This window comes from Oryctolagus cuniculus, chromosome 1 (assembly GCF_051225735.1).
Source record: "Oryctolagus cuniculus isolate XC-2025 breed Fujian yellow rabbit chromosome 1, ASM5122573v1, whole genome shotgun sequence".
Lineage (NCBI taxonomy): Eukaryota > Metazoa > Chordata > Mammalia > Lagomorpha > Leporidae > Oryctolagus > Oryctolagus cuniculus.
The window spans coordinates 40,035,761-40,062,703 of record NC_142867.1 but is presented as its reverse complement, the minus strand read 5'-3'; the positions used below and the strand labels follow the sequence as shown (position 1 = coordinate 40,062,703).

Genomic DNA, 26,943 nt, shown 5'->3' with positions numbered 1-26,943 from the left:
TGGTGTGGTGGGCTAGGCCATCACCTGTGACACTATCATCCCACATGGGCACTGGTTCTAGTCCCGGGTGCTCTTCTGATGCAGTTCTCTGCCGTGGCCTGGGAAGGCAGTCACAGATAGCCCATGTCCTTGGGCCCTTATACCTATGTAGGAGACCCAGAGGATGCTCCTGGCTTCTGGCTTCAGTTGGCCCAGCTCTGGCCATGGCAGCCATTTGGGGAGTGAACCAGTGGTTGGAAGACTTTTCTCTTTATTTCTCCCTCTCTCTTTAACTCTACCTTTCAAATAAAGAAATAGAATCTTTTTAAAAATTCAGTAGGAGAAAAACATATAAATGCTTACAAAAAAGGGGAATATATGCTTGCCCACATAGTATTGTGGGCCCACAGTGGACAGAAAGTTTAGTTTCAGTGTAGCAAATTCAACAAGGTCTCATCACCAGAGTAGCCTTAAAAACGAGGCCTTGGAGTCGGGGACGTAGTTCAGCAGCAGGTTCTCTCTTTGAAGACGGCTCAGGAGCCACCTTATTGAACTTTCTTGTGCAAAGCAGTCGTCCACATGATTTTTTAAGTCAGATTACCTGTGTTCAAATCTTGTTTATACATTTTGCAGCTGCATGATTTTGCATAAGTTATTTAATCCCTGTGCTATTCAATTTCCTAATTTGTAAATTAGAGATCACAGTATTAATCTCATAAAGCTATTACTAGGATGGAGATAAATCCTTAGCATAGTAAGCTCTCACTAAACATTGGCTGTTTTTGTTCTGTTTATCATATTGTAAATGTATTAAAAATTCCTGTGGCCAAAAATTGATAACCAGTGATGCTGTTCAGAGATGTGAGGTAGTCTCTTGATATACCAAAACTGAGACAAACAAGTGAGTCATCCTCTGCTCTTTCTTTTTCTCTGTCTTCTGTGCTTGACTCTCTTCACTTTCCAAACCTCATGCTATCTAAGGCCCCTTGTTGCAACACTGGTTTGGTGCTTGAAGATTTTCCCTTCCCCTTCTTTGGGATTATGAGCTTAGGGGTTCAAGATTACAGGATATATATTAAAAATGATAACAAAGTTGCATTAGTAATGGCTTAGTGACTTTTTCTTCTCTCCTTTTCAATAAAATGTGTTTGGTGAATATAATGAGCTTAAGAAGCATGGAAAAAAAGACTTTATCTGGGTAATTTAATAAAAAATTACACCTCATCATTATCAAGCCGTTCAACTTATGTATTTAGAGCATACAAGTCACATTCACTTATTACTGGATGCACTCACAGTAGTTTTATAAATAGATATTATTTCTTATATGTAATTTTGTATTTTTTATGAAGTCTATTCAGTTAAAGATCTCTACGATGAAAATTACAAAACCTTAAAGAAAGAAATAGAAGAGGATACCAAGAAATGGAAAAATCTTCCATGCTCATGGATTGGAAAAATCAATATCATCAAAATGTCCATTCTCCCAAAAGCAATTTATAGATTCAATGCAATACCAATCAAGATACAGAAGACCTTCTTCTCAGATCTGGAAAAAGTGGTGCTGAAATTCATGTGGAGGCACAAGAGACTTCGAATAGCTAAAGCAGTCTTGTACAACAAAAACAAAGCCGGAGGCATCACAATACCAGATTTCAGGACATACTACAGGGCAGTTGTAATCAAAACAGCATGGTACTGGTACAGAAACAGATGGATAGACCAATGGAACAGAATTGAAACACCAGAAATCAACCCAAACATCTACAGCCAACTTATATTTGATCAAGGATCTAAAACTAATTCCTGGAGCAAAGACAGTCTATTCAATAAATGGTGCTGGGAAAATTGGATTTCCACGTGCAGAAGCATGAAGCAAGACCCCTACCTTACACCTTACACAAAAATCCACTCAACATGGATTTCAGTTTTATATTTTGTCAGAAAAAAAAAAGCCAGCTGTAGATGATCTCACCTGCCTGTGGAATTCAGATAGAGTGATCCACCTAGTTACTATCAGTCCATAAATGTCTGTGGATATTTTAATTTTATCTGTCTCATCTCTCAGTACCCAAAGATCCTCTTAACATGGGCAGCCCTGAGAAATTCTAGTTTTCTAATCTTCTGCCTCTAACTTGCTCCTGGATCCACCCTCAAACTCCTTCCTACAGGTTGCTCAGATTATCCAATGCTTTCAGGGTCTAGGCAGGATATGTGGGTGCTTTATATTGGTAGTTAGATACAGTCACAAGGGGGATGATAAAAGTAATTAGCCCCCAACCTTGAGAGAAATGTGATGAATTAGAGACAGGATTAAAAAGAAAGCCTAGAGTGTTCAGTTCCAGTTGGCCCTTGACAAGTGAGGGTGACGTTTCTTTTTTTAAGAGTTATCCCCCCCCTTTTTCCAAAAGAACATGGTAAATGGACACATATATATATTTCTGAATTTAAAACATGAGTAATACTTTAAAATTGTTTTAAAAATATATTGTACAGACATTCCTTAGGCTAGATTTAATGTTTGTCAGCTGGAATCTCTTTTGTTTAGCTAGAAATGTTTAATAGCAAATAACATAAGCAAGCCATAGCCCTTTTATGATTGACTACACCTCATAGAGAAACTAATGAGTTATGCAGACAAACATTGTGTCTCTACTGTGTTTTACCACAGATCTCTCCTCTCCCCTGGGGTAAGGTTGAGAAGAGAGGGGAGAATAGAAAATACAATTGTATCCTGCTACTCACAAATGAAATGCCTGTGACTCAGTGTTTTTTCTAGATGTGGTCGCCAAAGTTCTTAGTTTTCCAGGAACACTCCTTTTTCACAATTGTATTACCAATGAACTTTTTCATACGCTAAAGAAAACAAATTATGTGGCCACACTAGTTCTGGGTAACACAATCATCATAGCTATTGACAGACTAAAATGACATGGATGCAGATGGTCAAGTCAATAATTGCTAAGTATTATATGAGGTACTGTAGAGTCCAGACTGAAGGCCAGTTTAGCTGGCTCTATAATAAAAACTCTTTTCATAGTCCTAGTTGTTTGGGTTTTATATTAAACCTCAGAGTTCTGTTTTTCAGACCCTGGGACAAATGTTAAGAGGAGTAAAATGTACTATGGCACATTCCCTAAGAAGTCACAGAATATGAATTTTAGCTGAGATTTTCTGAGGTCAAGGATAAATGCTGGCCCAGTTGTCTCCTTGTTTGGAAACCAAAGACTAAGCATTGTGCTATACATAACAATCACCATACAGAAGGTGTAATTTGATGATGCATCTGTTAAGAGAATTAGAAAAACCTAGAATAGGACTAATAGTTAGGTAGACAAAACTAACTGGCATAAAAGAATCAGTGAACAACACATGGTCCTATATAATTAAGTGCTAAATTATTTAGGAAGGATGAAGGAGTTCGGAAGAGACTTTGTGTGGGATGTTATATTCAGAGAAGAGGTGCTGCATCACCTGAGCATTGGAGCACTTGGATGATGAGCAGTAGGTTGAGAACACTCAAGAAAGAGGAAAAGAGGTAATTTGTGGAATGTTTTTGGTGAGGCATTGCAAGGACTGTATTTTAACCCAACAGAAGGTTTGTGCTGAGGAATAGAGAGAAATCTGTTGAATACATTATATTGGACCAGATTATGAGAATTTCTAATGTTTAATTTTATTTTACCCATATATATACATGACTGTACATAAATTCATAAATGTGGCAATGTGTATGCTTTTGAATGCACAGTGCTTATTTTTATTTTCTCCAGTTTTTGGCTTCATTCTCTCCCTCTATTTATCCATCCAGACTTATTAACCTACCTGCCCACAGTAACAACAAAGTATGCAACTTTCTATAGGTTATTTTGTTTCTGTACTAAAATAATTGAGTAGTCTTTGTGGTAAGATAAATGAAAAGCAACTATCTTTCTGGGTATTAATTTTTTCAGTGTTTTGCTACCAAGACCAATGATGCAATAAACACCTTGACATGTGGATCATTATTTATAGCTGTTTGTGTAGGATAGACTTTTAGAAGATGGATTATTGGTTAAAATAGGCTGTAATTCTTCACTGTCCCAAACCAATCTATGAGAGAATGTTCTTCTTAACATCTACAAATATGGGTATTATGGCTTCTTTCCATTTTGACTAATCAGAGGAGTTTTAAAAGATAACTTGTTACTTTTATTTGTATTTCTATGACTACAAAAAATTTTCTCCAATTTAAAATTTTTTTGGATTAGCATATAAGTATGTGGTTTATAAACTCTCTATAGAGTTTTCTTTTAGTTATTTCTTTTTCCATCTCTTTTTCTTTTCCCTCTTTACAAAAATTTTATTTATCTATTTTATCCACTAGTAAAATCAGGGAAGCAGACTGAGAAATTCTTAAAGTATTATGGAAGAAGTGATTTATTATATCAATAAGAACATATCTAGCTTTAATGGTTTAAAAAGAAAAGCTTGAGGATCAGGAAAAAGTCTTTAACAGATCGTGGGACGCATTGGTAGGGCAGGTAGCTTAGAGGCAGCAAGAAATCTGAAGAGGGATCATGATGTAGCACTGATGGAATGGCTTATGGAAAGGCTTTGGTATTTGTGCCTACTTGAGGGTTGCGATTTCTATAGCGAGAAACAGCAGACAGAAGAATAGTGGTTGTGGGTGGGAGGGACGGTATGGGGGGAAAGCCATTGTAATCCATAAGTCGTACTTTGGAAATTTATATGCATTAAATAAAAGTTAAAAAAAAATGAATATAAATTTCCAAAGTACAGCTTATGGATTACAATGGCTTCCCCCCCATACCATCCCTCCCACACACAACCCTCCCCTTTCCCACTCCCTCTCCCCTTCCAATCACATCAAGATTCATTTTCGATTATCTTATTATACAGAAGATCAGCTTAGTGTACATTAAGTAAGGATTTCAACAGTTTGCTCCCACACAGAAACATAAAGTGAAAAATAATAGATGATTTTTTTTAAATGATGATGAAATCAGATCAGACCTATTGTCATGTTTAATCCCAGTGAGAGTCAAGTTGGGAATTGATAATTTTTTTTTTTTTTTTACAGAGGATCAGTTTAGTATACATTAAGTAAAGATTTCAACAGTTTGCACCCCCATAGAAACACAAAGTGAAATATATTGTTTGAGTACTCGTTATAGCATTAAATCTCAATGCACAGCACATTAAGGACAGAGATCCTACATGAGGAGTAAGTGCACAGTGACTCCTGTTGTTGACTTTACCAATTGACACTCCTGTCTATGGCATCAGTAATCTCCCTATGCTCCAGTCATGAGTTTCCAAGGCTATGGAAGCCCTCTGAGTTCTCCAATTCTTATCTTGTTTAGACAAGGTCATAGTCAAAGTGGAGGTTCTCTCCTCCCTTCAGAGAAAGGTACCTCCTTCTTTGAAGACCTGTTCTTTCCACTGAGATCTCACTCACAGAGATCTTTTGCCAGAGTGTCTTGGCTTTCCATGCCTGAAATACTCTCATGGGCTTTTCAGCCAGATCCGAATGCATTTAGGGCTGATTCTGAGGCCAGAGTGCTATTTAGGACATCTGCCATTCTATGAGTCTGCTGAGTATCTCACTTCCCATGTTGGATCACTCTCCCCTTTATTTATTCTATCGGTTAGTGTTAGCAGGTACTAGACTTGTTTATGTGCTCCCTTTGACTCTTAGTCCTTTCATTATGATCAATTGTGAACTGAAATTGATCACTTGGAATAGTGAGATGGCATTGGTACATGCCACCTTGATGGGATTGAATTGGAATCCCCTGGTATGTTTCTAACTCTACCATTTGGGGCAAGTCAGCTTGAGCATGTCCCAAATTATACATCTCTTCCCTCTCTTATTCCCACTCTTATGTTTAACAGGGATCACATTTAATGAACAACTTAATACATTATCCCTCTCAGTAGTTTTTTTTGTCTGTTCTACTTAATATGACTGGTTTAATTCTGTAATTAATACACAGTTATTCTTAAGTGTTGAAAATTAACTCGAGCTTTTTCAAGGTATATGCAGACCCTGGGAGGCAGTAGTGATGACCAAGGTGATTAGGTTCCTGCCACTCACATGGAAAAGCTGGCTTGGGTCCCTAAACCCTGGCCTTGGCTGGCCCAGTACTAGCTCTTGTAGACATTTGGGGAGTTAACTAGCAGAAGGAATCTCTCTCTTTCTCTCTCTTTCTCGCTTTCCCTCCCCCCTGTGTGTGTCTCTCTGCCTCCCCAATAAATATATTTTATTAAAAATATGTATACATCCATCTGTTTCCTGTTTTTGTTTTTGTTGTTATCATTTTACTAGTTCTATTTGCAAGCTTGTAATATCCCTTAAAGGTCAACAACTTTAATAAGATATACAGGATATGTCTCTTCACCTTTCATTCTATATTTGTTTCCATTCCTAAGAAATTTCTTTCTATAATTAATATAGTTATTGCTATTCTTTCAAGGATCCATTCCCCTTTCTCCTTATAGTACTCATATAATTTCTACAATAGCTTTTCTTGTTCTATCTTTTAAGTTTTAAAATATTTTCCTATCATTCCTCCTTATAATTCAGCTCTTAGTTACATGATGATTCTTTCCTTCTCTCATCTGGGTCACTAATTAGTTAGAATTAAAATTCTAGCAATTAGAATCAAATTATGTTTTGTATTTTTAATTGAAAGACATACTCATTTGCTCCAGAAAAAAATCTCTTTGTTACTTGCTCTTGAATATAAAGAAAGACCTATTTTTCATTTAATACATTTATTTTAAGAGAAGTTTGATATTTACAAAAATATTAAGCAAAAAATGCAGAATACTCATATATCACACACTTTGCTCAGTTTATTATTAACATCTTAACATTAGCATACTTACTATAATTCATTATACATTTATACATTATTATTAACTTAAGTTCATGCTCCATGCAGATTACCTTAGCTTTTTCTAAATATTTATTTATTTATTTTTATTTGAAAGGTAGAGAAACATAGATATTCCAGCTGCTGGTTTACTTTCCACACACCCGTGAGAGCCAAGACTGAGCCAGGATGAAAGCAGGAGACCGCAAGTCAATCGTGGTCTTCCATGTCAGTAGAGGGACTCAAAGTCTTGAGCCATCATCTGCTGCCACTCAGAATGTGCCTTAGGAGGAAAAGATGGGAAGCAGAAGAGCCAGGACTAGAACCAGGCACTCTGATATAGGATGTGGAAGTCCCTGTGGCAATTAACCTGTCCACTAAATGGTCAACTCAGATTTCCTTAGTTTTAATTTCATATCTTTATTTCAGAATCTCATCCTATTTACCATACTACATTTGGATGTCTCCTTAAGCTCCTTTAGGTTAAAATTATTTTTCAGATTTTTCTTGTTTTCAATGACCTTGACAGTTTTGAGGCATATTGGTCTGATACCTCTTTTTGATTTTGCTTTTTATTTATCTAATTTCTTATCATATGAATGGCTTACAAATTTGGGTGAGGAAGATCACAGATGTTAGGAGCCATTTTCATCATGTCAAAGGTACATCTCATCAGTAAGACTTGTGACTATAGATGTTGCTTTTAATCATCTGAGTGAAGCAATACTTATCAGATTTTTCCACTGTAAAATACTTTTTTCCCCTTTTCCATACCAAATTCATTGAAGGAGTTTGCTGTGTTCAGCCCACACCAAGGAGTGGGAATAATCACTCCCCCATTCTTTAGGGTAGAGTAGCTCCTAATTTTTGTGTAAATCTTCTGCGTGGGACATTAATCTGTTTTACCTTATTAATTGATTTTGCCATTCATGTATTTATATCAGTGTGGATATATGACTTGGGTTATAACACTTTTATTTTATTTCAACTTTTTCATTTTTGGTCATTGTGACCTCTTCCCATTGGCTTCTGTTCCATTTTGACTTCTTCACTGATGTGTAAGTACCATCTTCCCAGTCCTAGAATTAGATATTTATTTAAGGGCCCCAGCTCATTTTATTGGAGAATGGCTTCAGAAACCAAGATCTAGGGTTCTAGGTGCTTAAAAAGTTTGTTTGTTTGTTTGTTTATTTATTTATTTATTTATTTATTTATTTATTTTCATTTGTCTCACAGAGAGAGAGAGAGAGTGCTTTTAGCTGCTTTATGTCCCAAATGCCTGCAACATTTAGGGCTGGGCCAGACCAAAACCAGCAGTCTGGAACTCCATCCAGGTCTCTAAGGTAGGTGGCAGGGGTCCTAGCATTTGCACCATCATCCATTGCCTCCTGTAAGGTTATGTTGAATAGCTGAGACCCATCCAGCAATCCAGTATGGGAAGAGGATGTCCCAAGCTTAACCCACTGTGCCACAACATTCACTCCAAGGTGCCAGGTATTCTTTTTGCAAATGGGATTTATGCATTTCAAATCTTCTTGAGTGCATTTTTCCTTTCTTTTGCTTTTAAAATATAGTCTAGTCTAGAAGTTGATACATACTTTAGCAGTTGTATTTTATTGTGCTTGTGTTATGATAGTTCGGTCTGCTTTGTCTATGTCTTCCCATTTAGAATCCTTTAGATAGTTTTGCTTCCCCTGGTTTTATTAGGGTGATTGTCTCTTTGTTGACAAATACTAAATGACTGGATAGCCTACGGATGAGTACATATAAAACAGTGTCTGTAATTTGTAAGGCGTTGGTCCTGTTTAAGAACTCCTTTAGTCAGTTCAAAATATTTTCCTGTTGTCTTGCATCCTCAGGGAAAGTTAAGATTTAATATTTGTTGAATCAACTCTTGAACATGAGAAAATCAATAATAGTAGAGAACAACTTCCAGAATTCTGAAGTAAGGGACATAACTTTTCCCCTTCATTATAGCAAGGGAAATACTGACAAAAATGATAAAATTATTTTTAACATTTTGAAAGCTTCTAACAATCCAGTTAAGTTCATTGAAGAGAAACAGATGAATCTTTACAAGTACTGTAAGGTTCATGGTGTTTCACTTTAGTTATTCCATCTTCCTCTTACTAGCTCTATTGTACTCTTGAAATTCATCTTTGCAATAATGATAGCTAGGACAATCAGTCTCCTAGCAGTCACTGGTGGGAATAGAATGAGTTTGGAGCTCACTATGTACCCTACCGATATATGTATATACCCCTTATACCATAATGACATTACAATCAAAATCTGTACGTGAGCATCATTTTGTCCTTATATGATCTGAATCAGAGATTGCAGATAGGAGAGGCCTCCCTGTAGAGTGTCAGAAACATCCTGAGCCAATGTTTAATATCAGTGTTGCCTGAGATACAAAAGAAGTTGAGGTAAGTAAAATGGAAGATGCAAAACATACAGAAAATAATCCAGGAAGTATGATGTCCACTGGGGACTTTGGAAAGTTTCAACATATTCTTGAGGAATCTAGACAGTCCCATACATTTGCATGGGAACATGCTCAGAAAAAAAAAAAAAAAAAAAACTGAGGCAGGCTTTTCTCCTCTTCAGCTGACCTTGACACTGTATAAGCAGCAAATGAGGGTATTGGTGGAGTTGCAAATTCCCCACCACGTGTTCCCCAACATACAGTTTGAGATCCTCAGCAAACAATGACAGGCAGCATTTCAGAGCTTTAGAGGAAATGCCTGTCAAATAAGCTGGCCACTAAATAATTCAAACAGAGAACTTAATGACAGCACAAATTATACAGGCTTTATAAACTAGCTCAGAACAAAATTAGTTAAGTAAACATGCAAACATCAACAAAAACAACAATAAACAAAATCTGTGTTAGCGAGATATATCCAGAGAAGCAGAACCATTTGGGAGGATTGATAGATAGAAAAAGGCAAGAGCAGACTTTAAGAAATTAATTGCCTGGAAAAAAAACAAAATCATGAAGTAATGCAATACACAAATTTGCATGAAAATCTCAAGAGGTAGTTAATATACTGGACTTATGTTAAAGTGTCTTATTAGAATCTTCTATTAAGTAATAAACATTTGAGGATTATGGAAAAATAATTTATTCAAGCAAATATTTGATCAGCTTTATATGTCAAGAATCTTTTAGGCATTGTGAGAAATAGAAAAGTGAGTCAACATAAATTCTACCATAAAAGATTTCTTTGGAACTGGGAGAAAAGTCTATTTTAACTTTCTAAAGCTTTATAAATCTATTTCATATAGAAATATAAAAATGTTATGAATTGTTATTCATACTCTGTGGGAGTCAGAGGAGGTTAAGGTTCACTTTTAACTGAAAGAAGTTTTCATCCAAAAATAACATTGCTCTGTGACTTGAAGGATATGTATGGGTTGAGAAAACTGGTGAGTAGCAACAAGAGTTTTAAGACACTTGTCCCAAGTGGAGGAAACAGCAGCAGCAAAAGCAAAGAAACCCGTGAGGAAGAAAATCATTATGAGTCAAGAATTCGTATAAGACAGTTTTAGAAACAATATTGGAAAGCACTGAGAACAAACATTGAATTGCTTGAGTGATAGTAAAAAAGCACATGGGCTTGCTTTTTGCAGTTTCTTTAAGCTGAAATGCATTGATTTTCAGTAGCTTTATTGATATACAAGTAGTGTACAATTGACTGCACATATTTAATGTTTGGGTGAGCTTGAGCATATGCGAACACCCAAGATATCACCAAAATCTAAATAATAGATATTTCCAATGAATGTGTGTAGAAAAGTAGGTGATGGCAGATAAAAAACAAACCAAAAATAATCCCAAAATCCTTGACATGATTCTGCACACAGCTTGAAGGAGCAGTTCTTAGAGTTTTAAGCAGAGGCATAAGATATGAAGTGTCCGTTATTCCATCACCACCTCCTTTGTCCCGTACCTCTACCTTTTCTTTTTTATGTACAAAAGATGTTTAGATATGTATTTATTTATTTATTTGAAAGTCAGAGTTACAGAAAGAAAGGGAGAGACAGAGAGATAGAGAAGTCTTCCATCTGCTGGTTCACTCCCCAAGTAGCCTCAAAGATCAGTGCTGAGCCAGCCCAAAGCTAGGGGTCAGGAGCTTCATCCAGGTCTCCTATATGGGCTGTAGGTGCCCAAGCAGTTAGGCCTCTTCCACTGCTTTTTTCCAGGACATTAGCAGGGAGTTGGAACTAAAGTGGAGCAGCTGGAACTCAAACCAGTGCCCACATGGGATACTGACATAGCAAGTGGCAGCTTTACCCACTAGGCCACATGCTAGTCACCTACTTCTCAATGATTCTGTGTTCTTAAGAAGTAATTTTGTGTTTCTGCATCTTAAAAGTGCTATGTGATAAGATCTCATTGGGCTTGACTCAGAGAAGGTGGAAGTTGGTAGTTCTTCCATTACTTTCCCATAATCACATTGATCAGAAGTGTTGCTTCTGAGTGTTGCTCTGGGTGTAAAAAAGTTACCCCAAAAGTTTTATATAATGGAATTATAAGGTTAATTTGGGGTGGCACATTGTGGCACAGTGTATTAATCAATTGCCTGCAGCACAGTCAGCTCATATGAATGTCAGTTCAAGTCCTAGCTGCTCCACTTCCAATCCAGCTCCTTTCTAATTCCTAGGAAAGCATCAGAGAATGGGCCAGGTGCTTGCGCCCCACCCACCCATGTTGTAGACCCAGATAAAGCTTCTGGCTCCTGGCCCAGTCTGGCCACTGTAGTCATTTGGGGAGTAAACTATCAGATAGAAGTTTTCTCCCCTTCTTTCTCTCCCTGTCTCTCTGTGTAGCTCTGTCATTTAAGTAATTTAAAAAAAAATAAGTAAAAAGTCAACTTATTTTGTTGCAAAAATGGTTTGAAATTCACACACTGTTATTTCATGACAAGGGCAATTACTCAGTATAAAATAAGCATTTTTCTGAAGTTATTTTACATTTTCTAAATTAATTTCTTTATTCATTATATACACTCAAGGAGACCATACTATTTCTTTGATAATGTCTTCCAAAGAAAACTAGCTCCTTTTCTTTGTTTTCTACTCTTTGAAGATAACTCTTTGCCAATTTGATTTTGCTAATTAATGCCTTAAATAACTGAGTTCAAGAAGGGGAATAATTGATAAGAGAATTGGTATCTTTGTTTCTGTTACAATTTAGAAGCAGAATTGGCAATTCCAATTTTAATTAAAGCGGTGACTCAAGATGCAGAGAGTCAGTTTCAGAATGCTCTCTAGGTTCCTTTATAGAGCACACAATGAGGAAACACAATTGGATATGCTGAGGGCTTTAGTTCAACATTCAAAGGAATAAAAAGCCTTCCAGTGAGGTAAAGAACAGAGTTTCTTACCTCGCTGGGAGGCAAAAGTTAGCAGGAGATCTGGCAAATTAACTACTCAAGGAGGATGGGAGACAGGTGGTGGGTTGTGGGAGGGTGAGAGTCCAGAAGTTTCCATAAGAACAACAGAAAAAAACCTGGATATGTGACTGAAAAAGAAAAGTTGGAGGTGTGGTAATGTAGATATGTTAGCTTTGCAATGAAGGGAGGGTACTTGAAGAAGTTCAAATAGAAAATGAAATTAAAATATAAGTTTATTTGAGTGCTAAACATTTTGAAATCCATGCATATGCAAGGGCTTAAAAAATTCATGGAAACATGTACTATGAAAAGTCTCTACATGAATTTCAAATAAATCTGAATCAAGATAAATTTATCTTTTATTTCCATGCCCTATAAATTTTTGCAATACTCTATGATGTACATATTTTATATAAAACCAATACTCATATATTTGTAGAAAGATATGAAAATGATGGAAAAATATCAAGGTAAAAAAATCAGCCCTAATCCTAACTTGTAAAAATGTTTACTCTAGGCACTCAGACATGTTTCCTTGAATTCTCTTTTCTTTCTATTTTGCTAAATGCATTCAGCATCATATTGTATATTACATTAATCATATTCCTTCACTGACTGAACATTATAAAAAGAAAATTTTTCTTATGCTGTTAAAATTTGTAGTGGGATATTTGAAACCAAAAATAGAAAACAAAATAAAACAAAACAACCACCATTCCCCCCTCTCCCTAACACACAGTTAGGCCATCTTTCCTAATAAAGCTACTTAGTATTCACTGGTAAATTTTCTACAAGTCTCAAAACACTTCCTTTTATTGGATCACAGGAAGATTTTTCTCAGGAAGGCCTTCAGTAAACCCTCTTTCTGTATTTCCTACTTCCAACACACACGCACACATACACCCCCGAGGACTCTTTTCCTCCTCTTCGCAGTCTTTCCTATAAAGCAGATGGTGCTTAAAATTTCCAAGGCCCCTCACAAAGCTGTTCCTCTAGCAACCTTCTCTAAAAGACTGATTTTAAAACAAGCAAGCATGCTCTTTGAATCCCCTGTTAGTCAATCTGGCAGTCCAATCCTGAATTGCTCCTGATTTTAAAACAGGAATTAATTTTATGATAAGATAGGTTAATCATAGACGCACTGCAGGGGTGAAGGGGCATTGGTTTTAGAAATAACACCAAACTTCTTGCTTTTTACAAAAACGAATAATTTCTAATGAAGTACAAAAATCTAGACTTTCTTCCAATTCTAACAGATAGACCCTTGTTTTCTGCTGAGTTGCAGTTTGGGGAGTGGGTTGGCAAAATCAGAAATCTGCAGAAGCAAGGGTTCTGGGAAGTTTCACCTATGCCTGGAAAAATGGAACAGAAACTAATTTTCAACGGATCCTTCTGATAACAAATTATATTCATGCTTATATTTCAAAAATATTTATGATTTTACTACCAGTGATTTTAAAAGGCTTGTATTCCAGGGGTCATATTTATAACTGCAACTAAAATGTATTGGATATTAGTTTCCTGCCATGAACTAGTCCTTAATTAAATTATTTTCTTTAACCCTCATCTGTGAGGATTGGGTCATATTATACAATTCGATGAGTTGAGACAAAGCAGAATATGAGTTGAGTTCTATCAAAAATTTACTGGCAAATGAACAAAGCAAAATAACAAGCATTTTCAGGCAGTTCCCTTTTTGCTGTTAGTTTCATTGGACTCATCTATAAAACCTATGTGGAGAGTGTCTAAGGTGTGTTCCACATCTTCATTCGGGAGTAAACTCCCACAAAGCTCATGCGTTGTAACCAACTGTTCCCTCAGTGCCTGCACACTGAGCTTTCAACTGAAAGCTCAGCATTGTTTTACTGAAAGAGCAGGTGGTACATTAAAGAAGACAACACAATCTTTGCTATTCCTCCCACTGAGACTAAAACCCAATTCCTCTCTTCTTGCTTCAGCTGACTGCAGGCCAAATTACTCAACAATCAAGGGAAACTGAGTGGTAACTGCAGGGCTAAACCTAGCCAGCGTATAAACCATTATGAGAGAGAATTATAAATAGTGTTCTTAAGTGTCTAGAGTCAGGTAAGCTGTAGTGCATTCTTACAGAATTGAAACATTCTCCTTTTTCAAAGTTATGTTCCCCTTATGGCCCTTGTACTGTGCAACCACAGGTGAGATCAAAGAGCATCCAAAGTAGCTCCATCTATGTGGAATTTTGATCATTTTTTTTTTAACAGGCAGAGTGGACAATGAGAGAGAGAGACAGAGAGAAAGGTCTTCCTTTACCGTTGGTTCACACTCCAGTGGCTACTGCGGCCGGCGCGCTGGGGCAGGCGCACTGTGCTGCTCCGAAGCCAGGAGCCAGGTGCTTCTTCTCCTGGTCTCCCATGCGGGTGTAGGGCCCAAGCACTTGGGCCATCCTCCACTGCACTCCTGGGCCACAGCAGAGGGCTGGACAGGAAGAGGAGCAACCCGGACAGAATCCGGCGCCCCAACAGGGACTGGAATCCGGGGGTGCCAGCGCCACAGGCAGAGGATTAGCCTAGTGAGCCACGGCACTGGCTGGAATTTTTATCATTTTGAAATTTCTGCATTTTTCTCATTTTCATCTATTTTATTTGGATCCTGTATCTGATTTTGAGTTATCACACAGCCTTGAAAACCCAGAGAGCTAGAGGCTTTACTGTGGTTCTATACTCTATCTTTCAGAAGGAACAGAGGCCTGAATAAGGGCGCTATGGTTAGAGGAGGAAAGAGGATAAGGAGATTATAAGGATAGTGAAGGTTACTGCACTCCTTTGGGCATTAGGTACCATCTCTCTCTAGTTAGTTGTTGGTTTAAATAGTTTTGAGAATTCTTTGATACTACAAAAATAATAACATTTGAACTACTTTATTGGGATATGGGGATGATGAAATTGAACATCATAAACAGTGTTGAGCACATGTTCCTTGGTAGTTAATGAATGGCTCACTGTCAAATATGATTCAAGCTCTAAATGACTGAAACAGAAGAGAATTCAAATAGCTGGATGCTAAAGATTAACACAGTTTATCTAATAAAACTCGATAAACTGGGGTGGCATCCCTGCCTCATACTTAAGTTTGAGATGGAAAGATGACAATGTCTCTGCATGTGCCATTGCATTCCTCTCAAAACAGTACCTTTGCCTTTTCTTACAAGTGAAAGTATTTGGGGCCAGCATTGTGGCATTGGGGGTCACCTTCAATGCCAGCATCCCATATGGGCCGCAGTTCAAGTCTTGATTTCTTCCAGCTCCCTGCTAATGCGCCTGGGAAAGCAGCAGAGGATGGCCCAAATACTTAGACCCCTGCACCCACGTGGGCGACCCAGGTTAGACTCTTGGGTCCTGGCTTTGGACCAGCCCAGCTCAGGCCATTTTGGCCATTTGGGGGGGGGGGTGAACCAGAGGATGGAAGATTTCGATTTCTATCTCTCCCTCTGTCTGCCTTTTAAATAAATAATACATCATTTTTTTAAAAAGTACCAATATTTCGAGACCAACTTTTAGGAAGTCAGTGCTGTAATAGCTACCCTCAAAGACTGAAAAAGAGAGTGCATTAGTATCTAGAGTTACGCTCGGATTTATTTACGGTGCTTAAGAAAAACCTGACTCTTCACCCATCAAATCCCTGCGCACCACGCACCCTCACTGCGGCACTGGACGCGCAGAGGATGCGGGGTTATTCCCAGAGTAGCCGCTAAGGGGAGCAGGACGCTGGACCGCCCTCCCATGTTGTCATGACAACGCCACTGGCGGGCGCTCAGCCTTTGGAGCGAAGTGCGGGCTAAAGCAGGTGTCGGATTGCAGGGCGCTAGAAGACTCCGAGATCCCCTGGCGCCTCTGAGAGTCTGTGCTCTGTTCCACTGCCTGCCTCTCGGACAGCTCCTACCCGGCGGGGACGCGCTGAGTGAAAATGGTCCACCACTCAGGCTCGATTCAGTCTTTTAAACAGCAAAAAGGTCAGTTGGGATCCTGCTCCCCCCTTTCTGTGGGTGTCACATCCCCTCTGCATGCCCTTGCAGTTCTGTAGGAGCATCCTTTGCAGGCTTCTGCGACACCGAGGTGGGGAACTCCGAAGTTAAACACATTTTCTTAATGCCTCTTTACTCTGCATCCTGAAGGAATCTGATTTTCTGAGCCACTGTAAGGTGCCCGAGAGAAGTGGAATTAGTCATTCCAGTACTTGATTTAATGTCTCTCTCTGCTAAGTCTGTGTCAATGCGTTGCAGCAAACCCGTTTAGCAGAGGTAGACGGAATATCCCGGAGTAATCCTGTGAGGTCTGGTGACAGAAATGGATGATGGTTGTTCCCATGTGTGAGTCATCTGTCTAGTAAGCTTCACAAAGGCAAGTCTCCTACTGGAGGCGCGTATTAACAATCATAAGACAAATGAATTCTTGGAGAGTTCCAGAAGTTGGCCTGTCCCAACTCCATAACTTCCTTGGGAAACTTAATTTGTCCATGTCCCCCCATGCTTACTCCTTGGTTTGGGGTTTATGTTATTGTTAAATTCCTCTTTTGGGGGCTTTCTGTTATCTCTTGCAGCTTCTTGTTCAAATTTTTTGCTGGATTTAGTGACAAAAGTGTGTGCGTGTGTGTGTGTGTGTATCCTTATATTTATATAAATACATCAAGAATTCCTTCAAGTTATCCTCTTTTGATCCTTGCTCCTTATTTCATTTAAAAGGGGTTTTTAGAGAGTAATTTTAGTCACATTCACAATTTTTTGGAGTTTTATTACCCAGTAGCATTCATTTAACAACATAATTGCCAGTTCACTGAATAGATAGTTATGTCTTAGGTCACCACATGGTTCTTTTAAAATGTGAATTATGGAATGATTTGTTGCTCTTTCAATGTAAACATCTGCTAAAACTGCCTTACTTTTTACCCTTGATATTTTCCATATTTCTTTTGTCAACAGTTGTTTCCATGAGCTATTTACTTTATTACAAAACAAAAGCAAAAACCCTAGGTGGAAACTGCAGAGTTAATTTAGGAGACACTCCTGCATAAGGAAGAATGTTGGGCTGAATGAGCTTCCAATTCCATAATTCTATATCCTATTCAAGTTCAAGTTCTTTAGGATCATTCAAATGTATGTTGAAACTGGGAGTGATGTGAGAGACTGTGGGAGTAGACACAAATTTTAGCATGTAACTCTCCAACTCTAAGCGTTCCAAAGAAAATTAAACTACTTTAAGAAGTTTACTTTATTTTCTCATTATTTTAAACACATATAAACTTCCAGTGAAGGCGAAGCTTATACAAACCGCAACAGCCTCATAAAATCGATATCTTCTCTTACACATGGCTGGGTGATTCATTTCTAGAACCTAGAACCTTGGAAAGTTCCTTCAACAAGTTAGTGTGTATGAGTACATATTGCATTTTTTAAGAAGCAAATAATTCCCGACTTTAGGACCAAATATCTTTATTAAAAGTGAGTGATACAAAATTATATAAATCCTGGAACTTAAAATTCTTTCCTTTATGATGCATGATAAGTCATTCATTTTCAAGTCTTTTCCTTTTTGACACAAAAGGCAACATTTGCAAAAAGATTAATAGGGAGAGGAGGAAGGGTAAGAAGGAGGAAAAAGTCATCTCTTAGCTCAGTGGTTCTGGTTAATTGCTTCTTGATCCTGAGTGAACATTAGCAAAAACCTTACTGAGGACTGGCAACTTTCAGTAGTACTTCTGTAACATTATTGTGAAACTGTACATTAAAGTGGGGGAAATTATGTACTGGCATTCTGGCTTGCACTTGTTATTAGCTGAAAAATCAGCAAATGGTTTAGCTTCTTTAGACTTTGATTTATGAAGACATTAAATTCCTCACCCCTACGGGCTTTTATCTCCCTCTTTCTATTCTGTATGAGGGGTAGTTGGCAATGTGGAGGCAGAGATGGTTTCTTCCTGGGCTAGATAAAGAGGAAACCTCTGCTGTTCATTCATTATCAGGAAATAACCTAGTTATATAATCCCATTTCTGAAGTTTAAATTTGTTTTAATCTGGTGTGCTCAATACATTTTTAAAATTTAAATTTCAACTTTATAATACCTAGAAATAATTGAAAGCATTAAGAAAACACTGTATTTGTAAGATTTTTAAAATTTCTGCTTTGGCTTGAGAAACAGACATGTTGTATATTTAAACTCTGCACGAGACATGGAGATTCTCTAATAGATGTGAAAACTATGCAGTAGTCAATCGCTAATTTAATTTCTCTCACTGATATTATGCAGTCTTATTCAGCAAATCAATACTGATGCCAGAATAACTATCTGTAAAATGAATTTCTGTCTGCAAATCCAAATTTCTTACTTAATTTGTTTATTTGTTATGAGCCCTGCATTTAGATCCTACATTTTCTACTTACCACTTATGTCTTTTGGTATCTATCTTTCATAGTCATAATGTATTTAGGAGTTTGTCTAGCATACAACTGGTGCTCAAAAACTTAATGAATAATGATGGCAATTATTATTATCCCCAGAATCATCTACTTTTTGTTGATTCATTACAAATAAAAGAAACTCTTACCAGTTCCTCTATAACTTTCATTTTCTTTTCCTTTTGCCTCAGTTTTACTGCTTTTGAGTTTATCTGTAGGAAAAGAGGGCTCCTCACCTTCTTAGAAAGATTGCCTACCAGTCTTGAGTTAGAGTGCATAGTCTATCTCACTCATATGCCCATCCTTAAGAAAACTTCCCAAAAATTGGCATAGAGAAAATTTAGATATCTAACTAAATTCACAATTTTAAAATTGCATTGCCAGGAAATGAGACTTATTCACACTCTACTCAACACATATTTACCAAGCTCTTTCTGTATGTAGGCCAGGGACTGTACTTCGTGATAGGATTCTCTGGAAGACTTTTATTCTTGAAACTGTTAGTGCTAACTCCTCCATTTCCACAGTATTTGGTACAGCAGGAATTCTGAGAGGTTTGCTAAACAAGTTTATGAGAATCGTGTTTTGTGAGTTTTTCTTTGGGGGGAGGCAAGAAATGTTGACATTTTGTTTCTTGGCAATACCAGCTGATTCGTGCTTCTGAAAAAGACATCCATGTATTCTGTTTTTTTTTTTTTTTTTTTTTTTTGGGGGGGGGTGGGGGGGACAGGCAGAGTTAGACAGTGAGAGAGAGAGACAGAGAGAAAGGTTTTCCGTTGGTTCACTCCCCAAATGGCGTGCTGATCCGAGCCAGGAAGCAGGTGCTGCCTCCTGGTCTCCCATGCTAGTGCACGGCCCAAGCACTTGGGCCATCCTCCACTGAACTCCCGGGCCACAGCAGAGAGCTGGACTGGAAGAGAAGCAACCGGGACAGAACCCGGTGCCCCAACCGAGACTAGAACCCGGGGTGCTGGCGCTGCAGGCGGAGGATTAGCCAAGTGAGCCGCAGCACCGGCCTCTGTTGGTTTTTATTCCACTTTAAACCCCAAGATTATTTTAGCTGGGTGTGGTGTGGGGCGTGGAAGCAGTTTGCTTAGTTTTGATTTCCCAATGGGAAGTTGAAGTGTATTATGCTTACATATGACTGGGAGTGCATATTTGCTTTTGCCTGAATGCATCTTGGAAGAACACATTAGCAGTGATTTCTGGGGAAAGTCCAACTCTGCTTGTTAGCCTAGCTCGCTCTATTTCCCCTGACTTATGATGGACTTATGTGTCATACAAGAGTGGGCGAGAAAAGGACAATGATAGTTCTGGCTTCTGGTAGCTGTTATTTACCAATATAGCTACCAAGCCTTACAGAGAAACCATAGGTCACATCAAACACAGCCTGTCCCAAAAGCCTTGAGTTTATTTGGATTGGCAGGAGCTGTTAAATGATGTATCATTATCTTAAAAGACATCTGGTTAAGCATAAAAAATGTTTTTCATAATTCTGCAGAGCCAACATTTCCTACTCCAATAAACAGTTTAATAATAATAATAATCTTTCATGATTATATGGGGGCTTTTAGGCTGCAAAGAACTTTCATTCTCTCTTTTTCTGAATAAATTATTTTTTTCTTGCAAGTGACCACCTGTCAAATCTTTTAGCTTCTGTTCTACTTTGTGCCAGGTTTCTGTTTCATGTTATGTGGATGGGCAGTCCTGAGAAAATACAATTCAGAATCTCTGATTCAGCTTAAGCTTCCTTTCTTCTTCACTGATATTTTTAGACTTTAGAATCTTCCTATACCCTTTGGAAAAAAAAAAAAGAGAAAAATCAGAAGCCTTTTATACAGCCAAACATATTCATTCACCCATGTGTTCTAAATCCCTCTGGCATTTTCACAGCCTATTTTTTTTTTTTTTTAAATTATGACTGAAGGACAGATGCGCTGTTTTTTGAATCACTATGCTCCTATTTGTATTTATGAAATGTATGAAGTCTGTATAACTTAAATAAAAGGCTTCTGGGTAAAAAAATAATAGAATAAAATAAAATAATTCCAAGTTAGATAGGGAAAAAATGTTGGGGAGATGCTCTAGGGTCAAAAGTTATATTTGTCTCAGACTGGTACTGAGCATCAGCCTGGATTATCAAAAAGAACTGTATCTCTCATTTAGAACCCCTTGGGACTTCTGCTCTATCCTTTAATTCTTACCCTTCTCTTTCCTTCCTTCACAGATTTCCTTAGCTATTTAGCACTCTATTTACCTGTTGACAGTGTTCCAGCAAGCGTGAGCCAAACTACAAATAAGATAAATGATAATTTCAATTTCCAAAGAAAACACATGTGTGTGGGATTATTTCTTTTTTTTTTAATTTTTTTTTTATTTTTTGACAGGCAGAGTGGACAGTGAGAGAGAGAGACAGAGAGAAAGGTCTTCCTTTGCCATTGGTTCACCCTCCAATGGCCGCCGCGGCCGGCACGCTGCGGCCACGCACCGCGCTGATCAGATGGCAGGAGCCAGGAGCCAGGTGCTTTTCCTGGTCTCCCATGGGGTGCAGGGCCCAAGCACTTGGGCCATCCTCCACTGCACTCCCTGGCCATAGCAGAGATCTGGCCTGGAAGAGGGGCAACCGGGACAGAATCCGGCACCCCAACCAGGACTAGAACCCGGTGTGCAGGTGCCACAGGCAGAGGGTTAGCCTATTGAGCCATGGCACCGGTCTCTATTTTTTTTTTTTAAGCATTTTATTTATTTGAAAGACAAAGTAACCGGTGGGGCAGAGAGGGAGAGAGAAAGAGAGAGAGAGAGAAAAGGTCTTCCACCCACTGGTTCACTTCCTAAATGGCCATAAGAGCCAGGGCTGGGGTAAACCACAGCCAGGGGCTGGGAGATTCTTCTGAGTCTCCCACATGGGTCCAGGATCCCAGGCACTTGGAGTATATTCTGCTGGTTTCTCAGGCACATTAGCGGGGAGCTGAATTGGAAGTGGAGCAGCCAGGATTCAAACTGGCACCCACATGTATACTAGCACTGCAGGTGGTGGCTTCACCTCTATGCCACAACATAGGGTCTTATTTATATTCTTTTTATTTGAAAGTGAGAGAGAAAGAGAGAGATTAATTCATCTGTGGAGTCACTTCCTAAACACTTGCAACAGCTGCTGGGTTGGGCCAGGTTAAGCTAGGACCTGAGTCTCCCACGTGGATGGCAGGAACCCAACTACTGAGCCATCACGTGCTAGCTCTTTCTTTGTCTACACTTAGCAAGAAGCTAAAGTTGAAGTGGAGCCTGGGCTTAAAACAGGCACTCCAATATGGAATGCAAACCTCCCAAGCAGCAGCTTAACCACAATACCAAACTCTTGTTGCCAAGATATGTTTTTAGATACACACTCCATTACTGCATACTATCTTGAGCAATTTATTTGATTTGCTTTTGGTCATTTTCTTAGACCTATTTCCAGTTTGCAAGAACTAAAGAATTACCTAAAATGTTATTATTCAGTCCCTCTAGAACTAATGAATTCAAAAGCCTTGGGAGGATTCTAGGAATCTACATTTTAAAAAAATTTTAAATGATTTAATTATTTATTGGAAAGTTAAAGAGTGGCAGAGGCAGAGAGAGAGAGAGGGAGAGAGAGAGAGAGACAGAGAGAGAATCTTCCATCTGGTTCACTCCCCAAATGGCTACAACAGCCAGAGCTAGGCTGATCCCAAGCCGGAATCCTGGAACTTTGTCCAGGTCTCCTATGTGGGTGCAGGGGCCCAAGCACTTGGGCCATCTTCTACTGCTTTCCCAGACATTAGCAATGAGCTGGATTAGAAATGGAGCAGCCAGGATTTGAATCAGTGCCTGTATGGGATGCCAACACTGCCGACAGTGGCTTTACCTAGTCTGCCATAGTGCTGGCCCCAGGAATCTAGATTTTTAAGAAACAGACACCTTATGGAAATTTTATAATTGATTTCCTTTAAGAAATAATTTGGTAAAAACAATAAAACTATTTAAGCATTGAGTTACATGTGAACTTTGCTAAATTATCAGTAGATACTATTTGTGATTTACACAGACACAATATTTACATTCTATTTATAGTTGCCAGTAGAAATGCACTTAGTACCAGGCAAAATGTAACTTTATTATGTTTCTAATATTAGCTAAAATCACCCAGTCCTTCGATTTTTAGGGAAGGTTTTGATGAGGTTCCTAAATGAGGATTGCTGTCCTATCTCATTTATTCCATGTTCTTTAACATTCCAGCTGATTCATGTCAGAGGGGGACTTTAATAAGTGAGTTGTTGGACATGTAGGGAAAAGTTCTCAGACTGTGGCTATAGTTGTTTACAGCCCGTGCAATACCCCCAATGCTATCAATTCTTTACCCTTTGTTCTAGATATTTTTAGTTAATTTATATTTAAAAACTATAAAATTTTGCAAAAGGAAGGGTTTTGCCTTAGGTCTCTTATGATATATCTCAGAATTACTTATTTTTAAAAGTAAAATAGGGGCTGGTGCTGTGGCGTAGTGGGCTAAGCCTCTGCCTGCAGTGCCAGAATCCTATATACGCACCTGTTTGTGTCCCAGCTGCTCCTCTTTCTATCCAGCTCTCTGCTGCAGCCTGAGAACACGGTGGAGGGTTGCCCAAGTGTTTGGGCCTCTGCATCCACGTGGAAGACCCAGAAGAAGCTCTTGGCTTTCATTTCATAGATTTGCAAACAGGGAAAGAGAAGAGCTCAAGATCAGACAACTGTAAGTGGAGTAGATAAAATTCCCATCTAGTAGGTAGAAATGTGAGGTTTAGCAATTTTGTATGGATAGTACCTTTTAAAGGGATTGCTATGTAGTGGGCTATGTAGTGGACTAATATTTGAATGTTTCTTTCTTTCTCCAAAATTCTTTTTGAAATGTAATCCCCAATACAACAGTATGAAGAGGTGAGGCTTTTTTTTTTTTTTTTTTTTTTTTTTTTTGACAGGCAGAGTGGACAGTGAGAGAGAGAGATAGAGAGAAAGGTCTTCCTTTTCTGTTGGTTCACCCCCCAATGGCCGCTGCGGCCTGCACGCTGTGACCTGAGCACCGCACTGATCTGAAGCCAGGAGCCAAGTGCGTCTCCTGGTCTCCCAGGCGGGTGCAGGGCTCAAGGTCTTGGGCCATCCTGCACTGCACACCCGGGCCACAGCAGAGACTGGGACAGAATCTGGTACCCCAACCGGGACTAGAACCCAGTTTTCTGGCACCGCAGGCGGATAATTAGCCTATTGAGCCTCGGCGCCGGCCTGAGGTGAGGCCTTGAGTGGATGATTCATCCCTAAGGGCTCCTCATTCATGGATAAGATTAATGTCTTATAAATCCACTGAATAGAGACCAGGATGTGGTGCATCAGGTTAAGCTGCTGCCTGTGACACCATCATCTCATATGAGCAGTGGTTCCAGTCAGGCTGCTCCACTTCCCATCCAGCTCCCTGCTAATGAGCCTGAGACAGCAGTACACAACGAGTTAAGTAGCTGGGCCCGTGCACCCATGGAGGAGACTGGATGGAGTTCCGGGATCCAACCATTTTGGGAATGAACTGGTAGATGGAAGAACTTTTTCTGACTCTCCCTCTACCTCTGTAACTCAAACTCTCAAATAAGTAAAATATGTTTTAAATGCTGAGGGGAACTGACTAGCACCTTTTCTGCCCTTTCCATTCCTTCTACCATGTGAAGACAGAGTGCTCCTCCTCTCCAGAGGAGGCATCATCTTGGAAGCAGAGACTGGTCCTCGTTAGTTACTAAACCTTCTTTGGTCTTGGACTTTTCAACTCCATAACTATAAATAACACATTTCTGCTACTTATAATTTACCTAGTCTATGACATTTTGTTAAAACAGCACAAATACATTAAGAAAATTTTGTAACTAATGTTTTTATAATATTCAAATAATTGTCCCCTATACTCCAAATAAATAAAATTAAAGATAATCCATTATTGGAGCATTTTTGCTGTTTTCCTGTACAATTTGCACTGTTTCTCAATCCATTTTTCTTTCCCACCCCCAATTTTATTGAGGTATAATGGCCAAATAAGAATTGAATTTTTAAAAGATGTTCAATATATGTGTTTCTGCTAACCATACATTGTAAAATGCTTATCACAATTAAGAAATTAAAGCACATTATTTTGTATAATTACTGTTTTGTGATAACAGTATTAGGATCTACTTCATCATATCTCAAATATGCAGTACAGTATGATTAACTATAGTCATCATGCCATACACTGGATCTCCATAACTTTTTCATCTTGCATAACTAAAACTTTACCCTTTGATCAGCATCCCTATATGGCCTTACCATCCAGTCTCTACAACCACCATTGTAGTTTCAGCTTCTAAGTTTGAATTTTTGTATTCCATATAAATGTGATATTGTACAGTATTCATCTTCCTGTTCTTTATATCACTTGGCACAAAGTACTAAGGTTCATCTATGTTGTTGCAAATGATAGAATTTCCTTGCAGACTGGATAATATCTCATATTTATATTTTTACATATAAATATATTTATAATTTTATTCATCCATGCATCTTTCAGTGGACACTTATGATGACTTTATATCTTAGTTATTATAAATAATGCTTCAATGAATATGGGAGTACAACTATCACTTAGAGATTAGTATTCACTTTAGTAATTTAAAAGTATAATTTTTGGGTCATAAGTCACTTCTAATTTTAATTTTTTGAAAAACTTCTACAATACTTTACACAATGGCAATATTTTACATTTTCTCCAAGAATGTATAAGAGTTCTTTTTTCTCTTCATCTTCATCTAAATTAGCTGTCATCTGTCTTGTTGAAAGTAGTCATTTTAACAGGTTTGAAATAATACTTTATTTTTATTTTCATTTGACTGGTGATTAATAATGTTGATTTTTAATGTATGTGTTAGCAATTATATGTCTTCTTTTGAGAAATGTCTGTTTATGTCCTTTGCCTATTTTTAAATACAGATTACTCTTATTGTTATTGAGTTGTTTGAGTTTTTTATATATTATACAAGTGTCTAAATATTTCTGAATATATATCTAGTACTACTAGTAGGCCAGACCCACAACACTTCCAACTTAACATAATGAGATAATATTTATTATACATGCTACTATAAACAATTCCATCTGAAGTTCTCTTGCTAAGCAAGATGGATGCATGCCATTTCTGATTTTTCTTCTTGAGATTTTTATTTTTGGGAAACCTGTATATCTATTGCTTCCTAATACTTCTTGCCATGCTTTTGTCTTGGAAACCTGAGTCTTATTTCAGGTTTATGTTGAAATGACAGTTACTTAACAAAAAAAGAAAAATTGTGCTGCATTTTCCTCCAGTTACCTGAAAATATAACAAGTATATACATATTCAATATTTTACAGGTCTTGTATACCAGTTGCAATTATTTTACTTAATGTTTGAGTGTTTAGTGTTTTGAAATTTAATTGAAATATTATTGTGTAGAAGGTTATAGGTTTAAATAAGTTTGAGATGCACTGAAATTGTTTTATATTTGCCATGGTCTGTGGAAGCTTCATATATTCTTTGGAGATCTTCAGATGTCTTAGCACTTAGCAATTTCAACCCTATGAGAATTTGGCCATTTTGTTAATCCTGGTATGCTCTGTGCCTTCCTTATCCCATTGGAATTATTTATTCTATTTATATTAATTCTTGTTGCAAATTGGATCCACATTCTACTTTCAGGCTACATGTTCTGTTCTCATAATGTGTCCTGATAGCCCAAAGGTCATGCCTGTCTGTTGCTGTGGTTTCGTTCTGGGAGGAGAAGCATGGTGGGGGCAAGAGGCATGGAGTTACAACAGAGACACTGGGAGTCGGGTGAAAACGGGCTAGAGGCAAGCAGTTCACATACTCGTTTATTTCAGTGGGTACAGCAGCTTATATAGCTGAGGCAGCCAATCTGGTCAAGGGGCAATTTTTGTCCTAACCAATCACTGTCTGTTGCCAGGCAGGCTTCTTTGCCAGATGGGTTCTGAGCCACTTCCTGTGTAACTGATGCTTGCTTGCCAGCACCATCTTGGCACAGCCTTCTCATTCCACCACACCTGTCCACCTTGTAACTATCGTATTTTTAAAAATTTTTTTTTTGAAAGACAGTTACAGAGTTGGAGGAGGGAGAGGGGGAGGGAGAGAGAGAGACAGAGAGAGAGAGAGAGTGAGCTTCCATCCCCTGGTTCACTCTCCAAATGGCTTCAACAGCT

General features: G+C 38.3%; 1 protein-coding gene across 2 annotated transcripts in view; it reads left to right on the top strand.

The window, feature by feature from the left end:
• The window catches only part of ANO3 (anoctamin 3), a 419,821-nt gene that overhangs the window by 115,493 nt on the left and 277,385 nt on the right, over positions 1–26,943 (top strand). Inside the window, exon 1 of one of the 2 annotated variants that reach the window (XM_070072327.2) lies at positions 16,068–16,250. The exons of the other annotated variant lie outside the window; for it this stretch is intronic. Coding sequence (XP_069928428.1) covers positions 16,205–16,250 — 46 coding nt within the window. The 5' untranslated portion in view covers positions 16,068–16,204. Of the gene's footprint in view, positions 1–16,067; positions 16,251–26,943 lie in introns of those variants that run through there. 2 annotated transcript variants of the gene reach the window in all.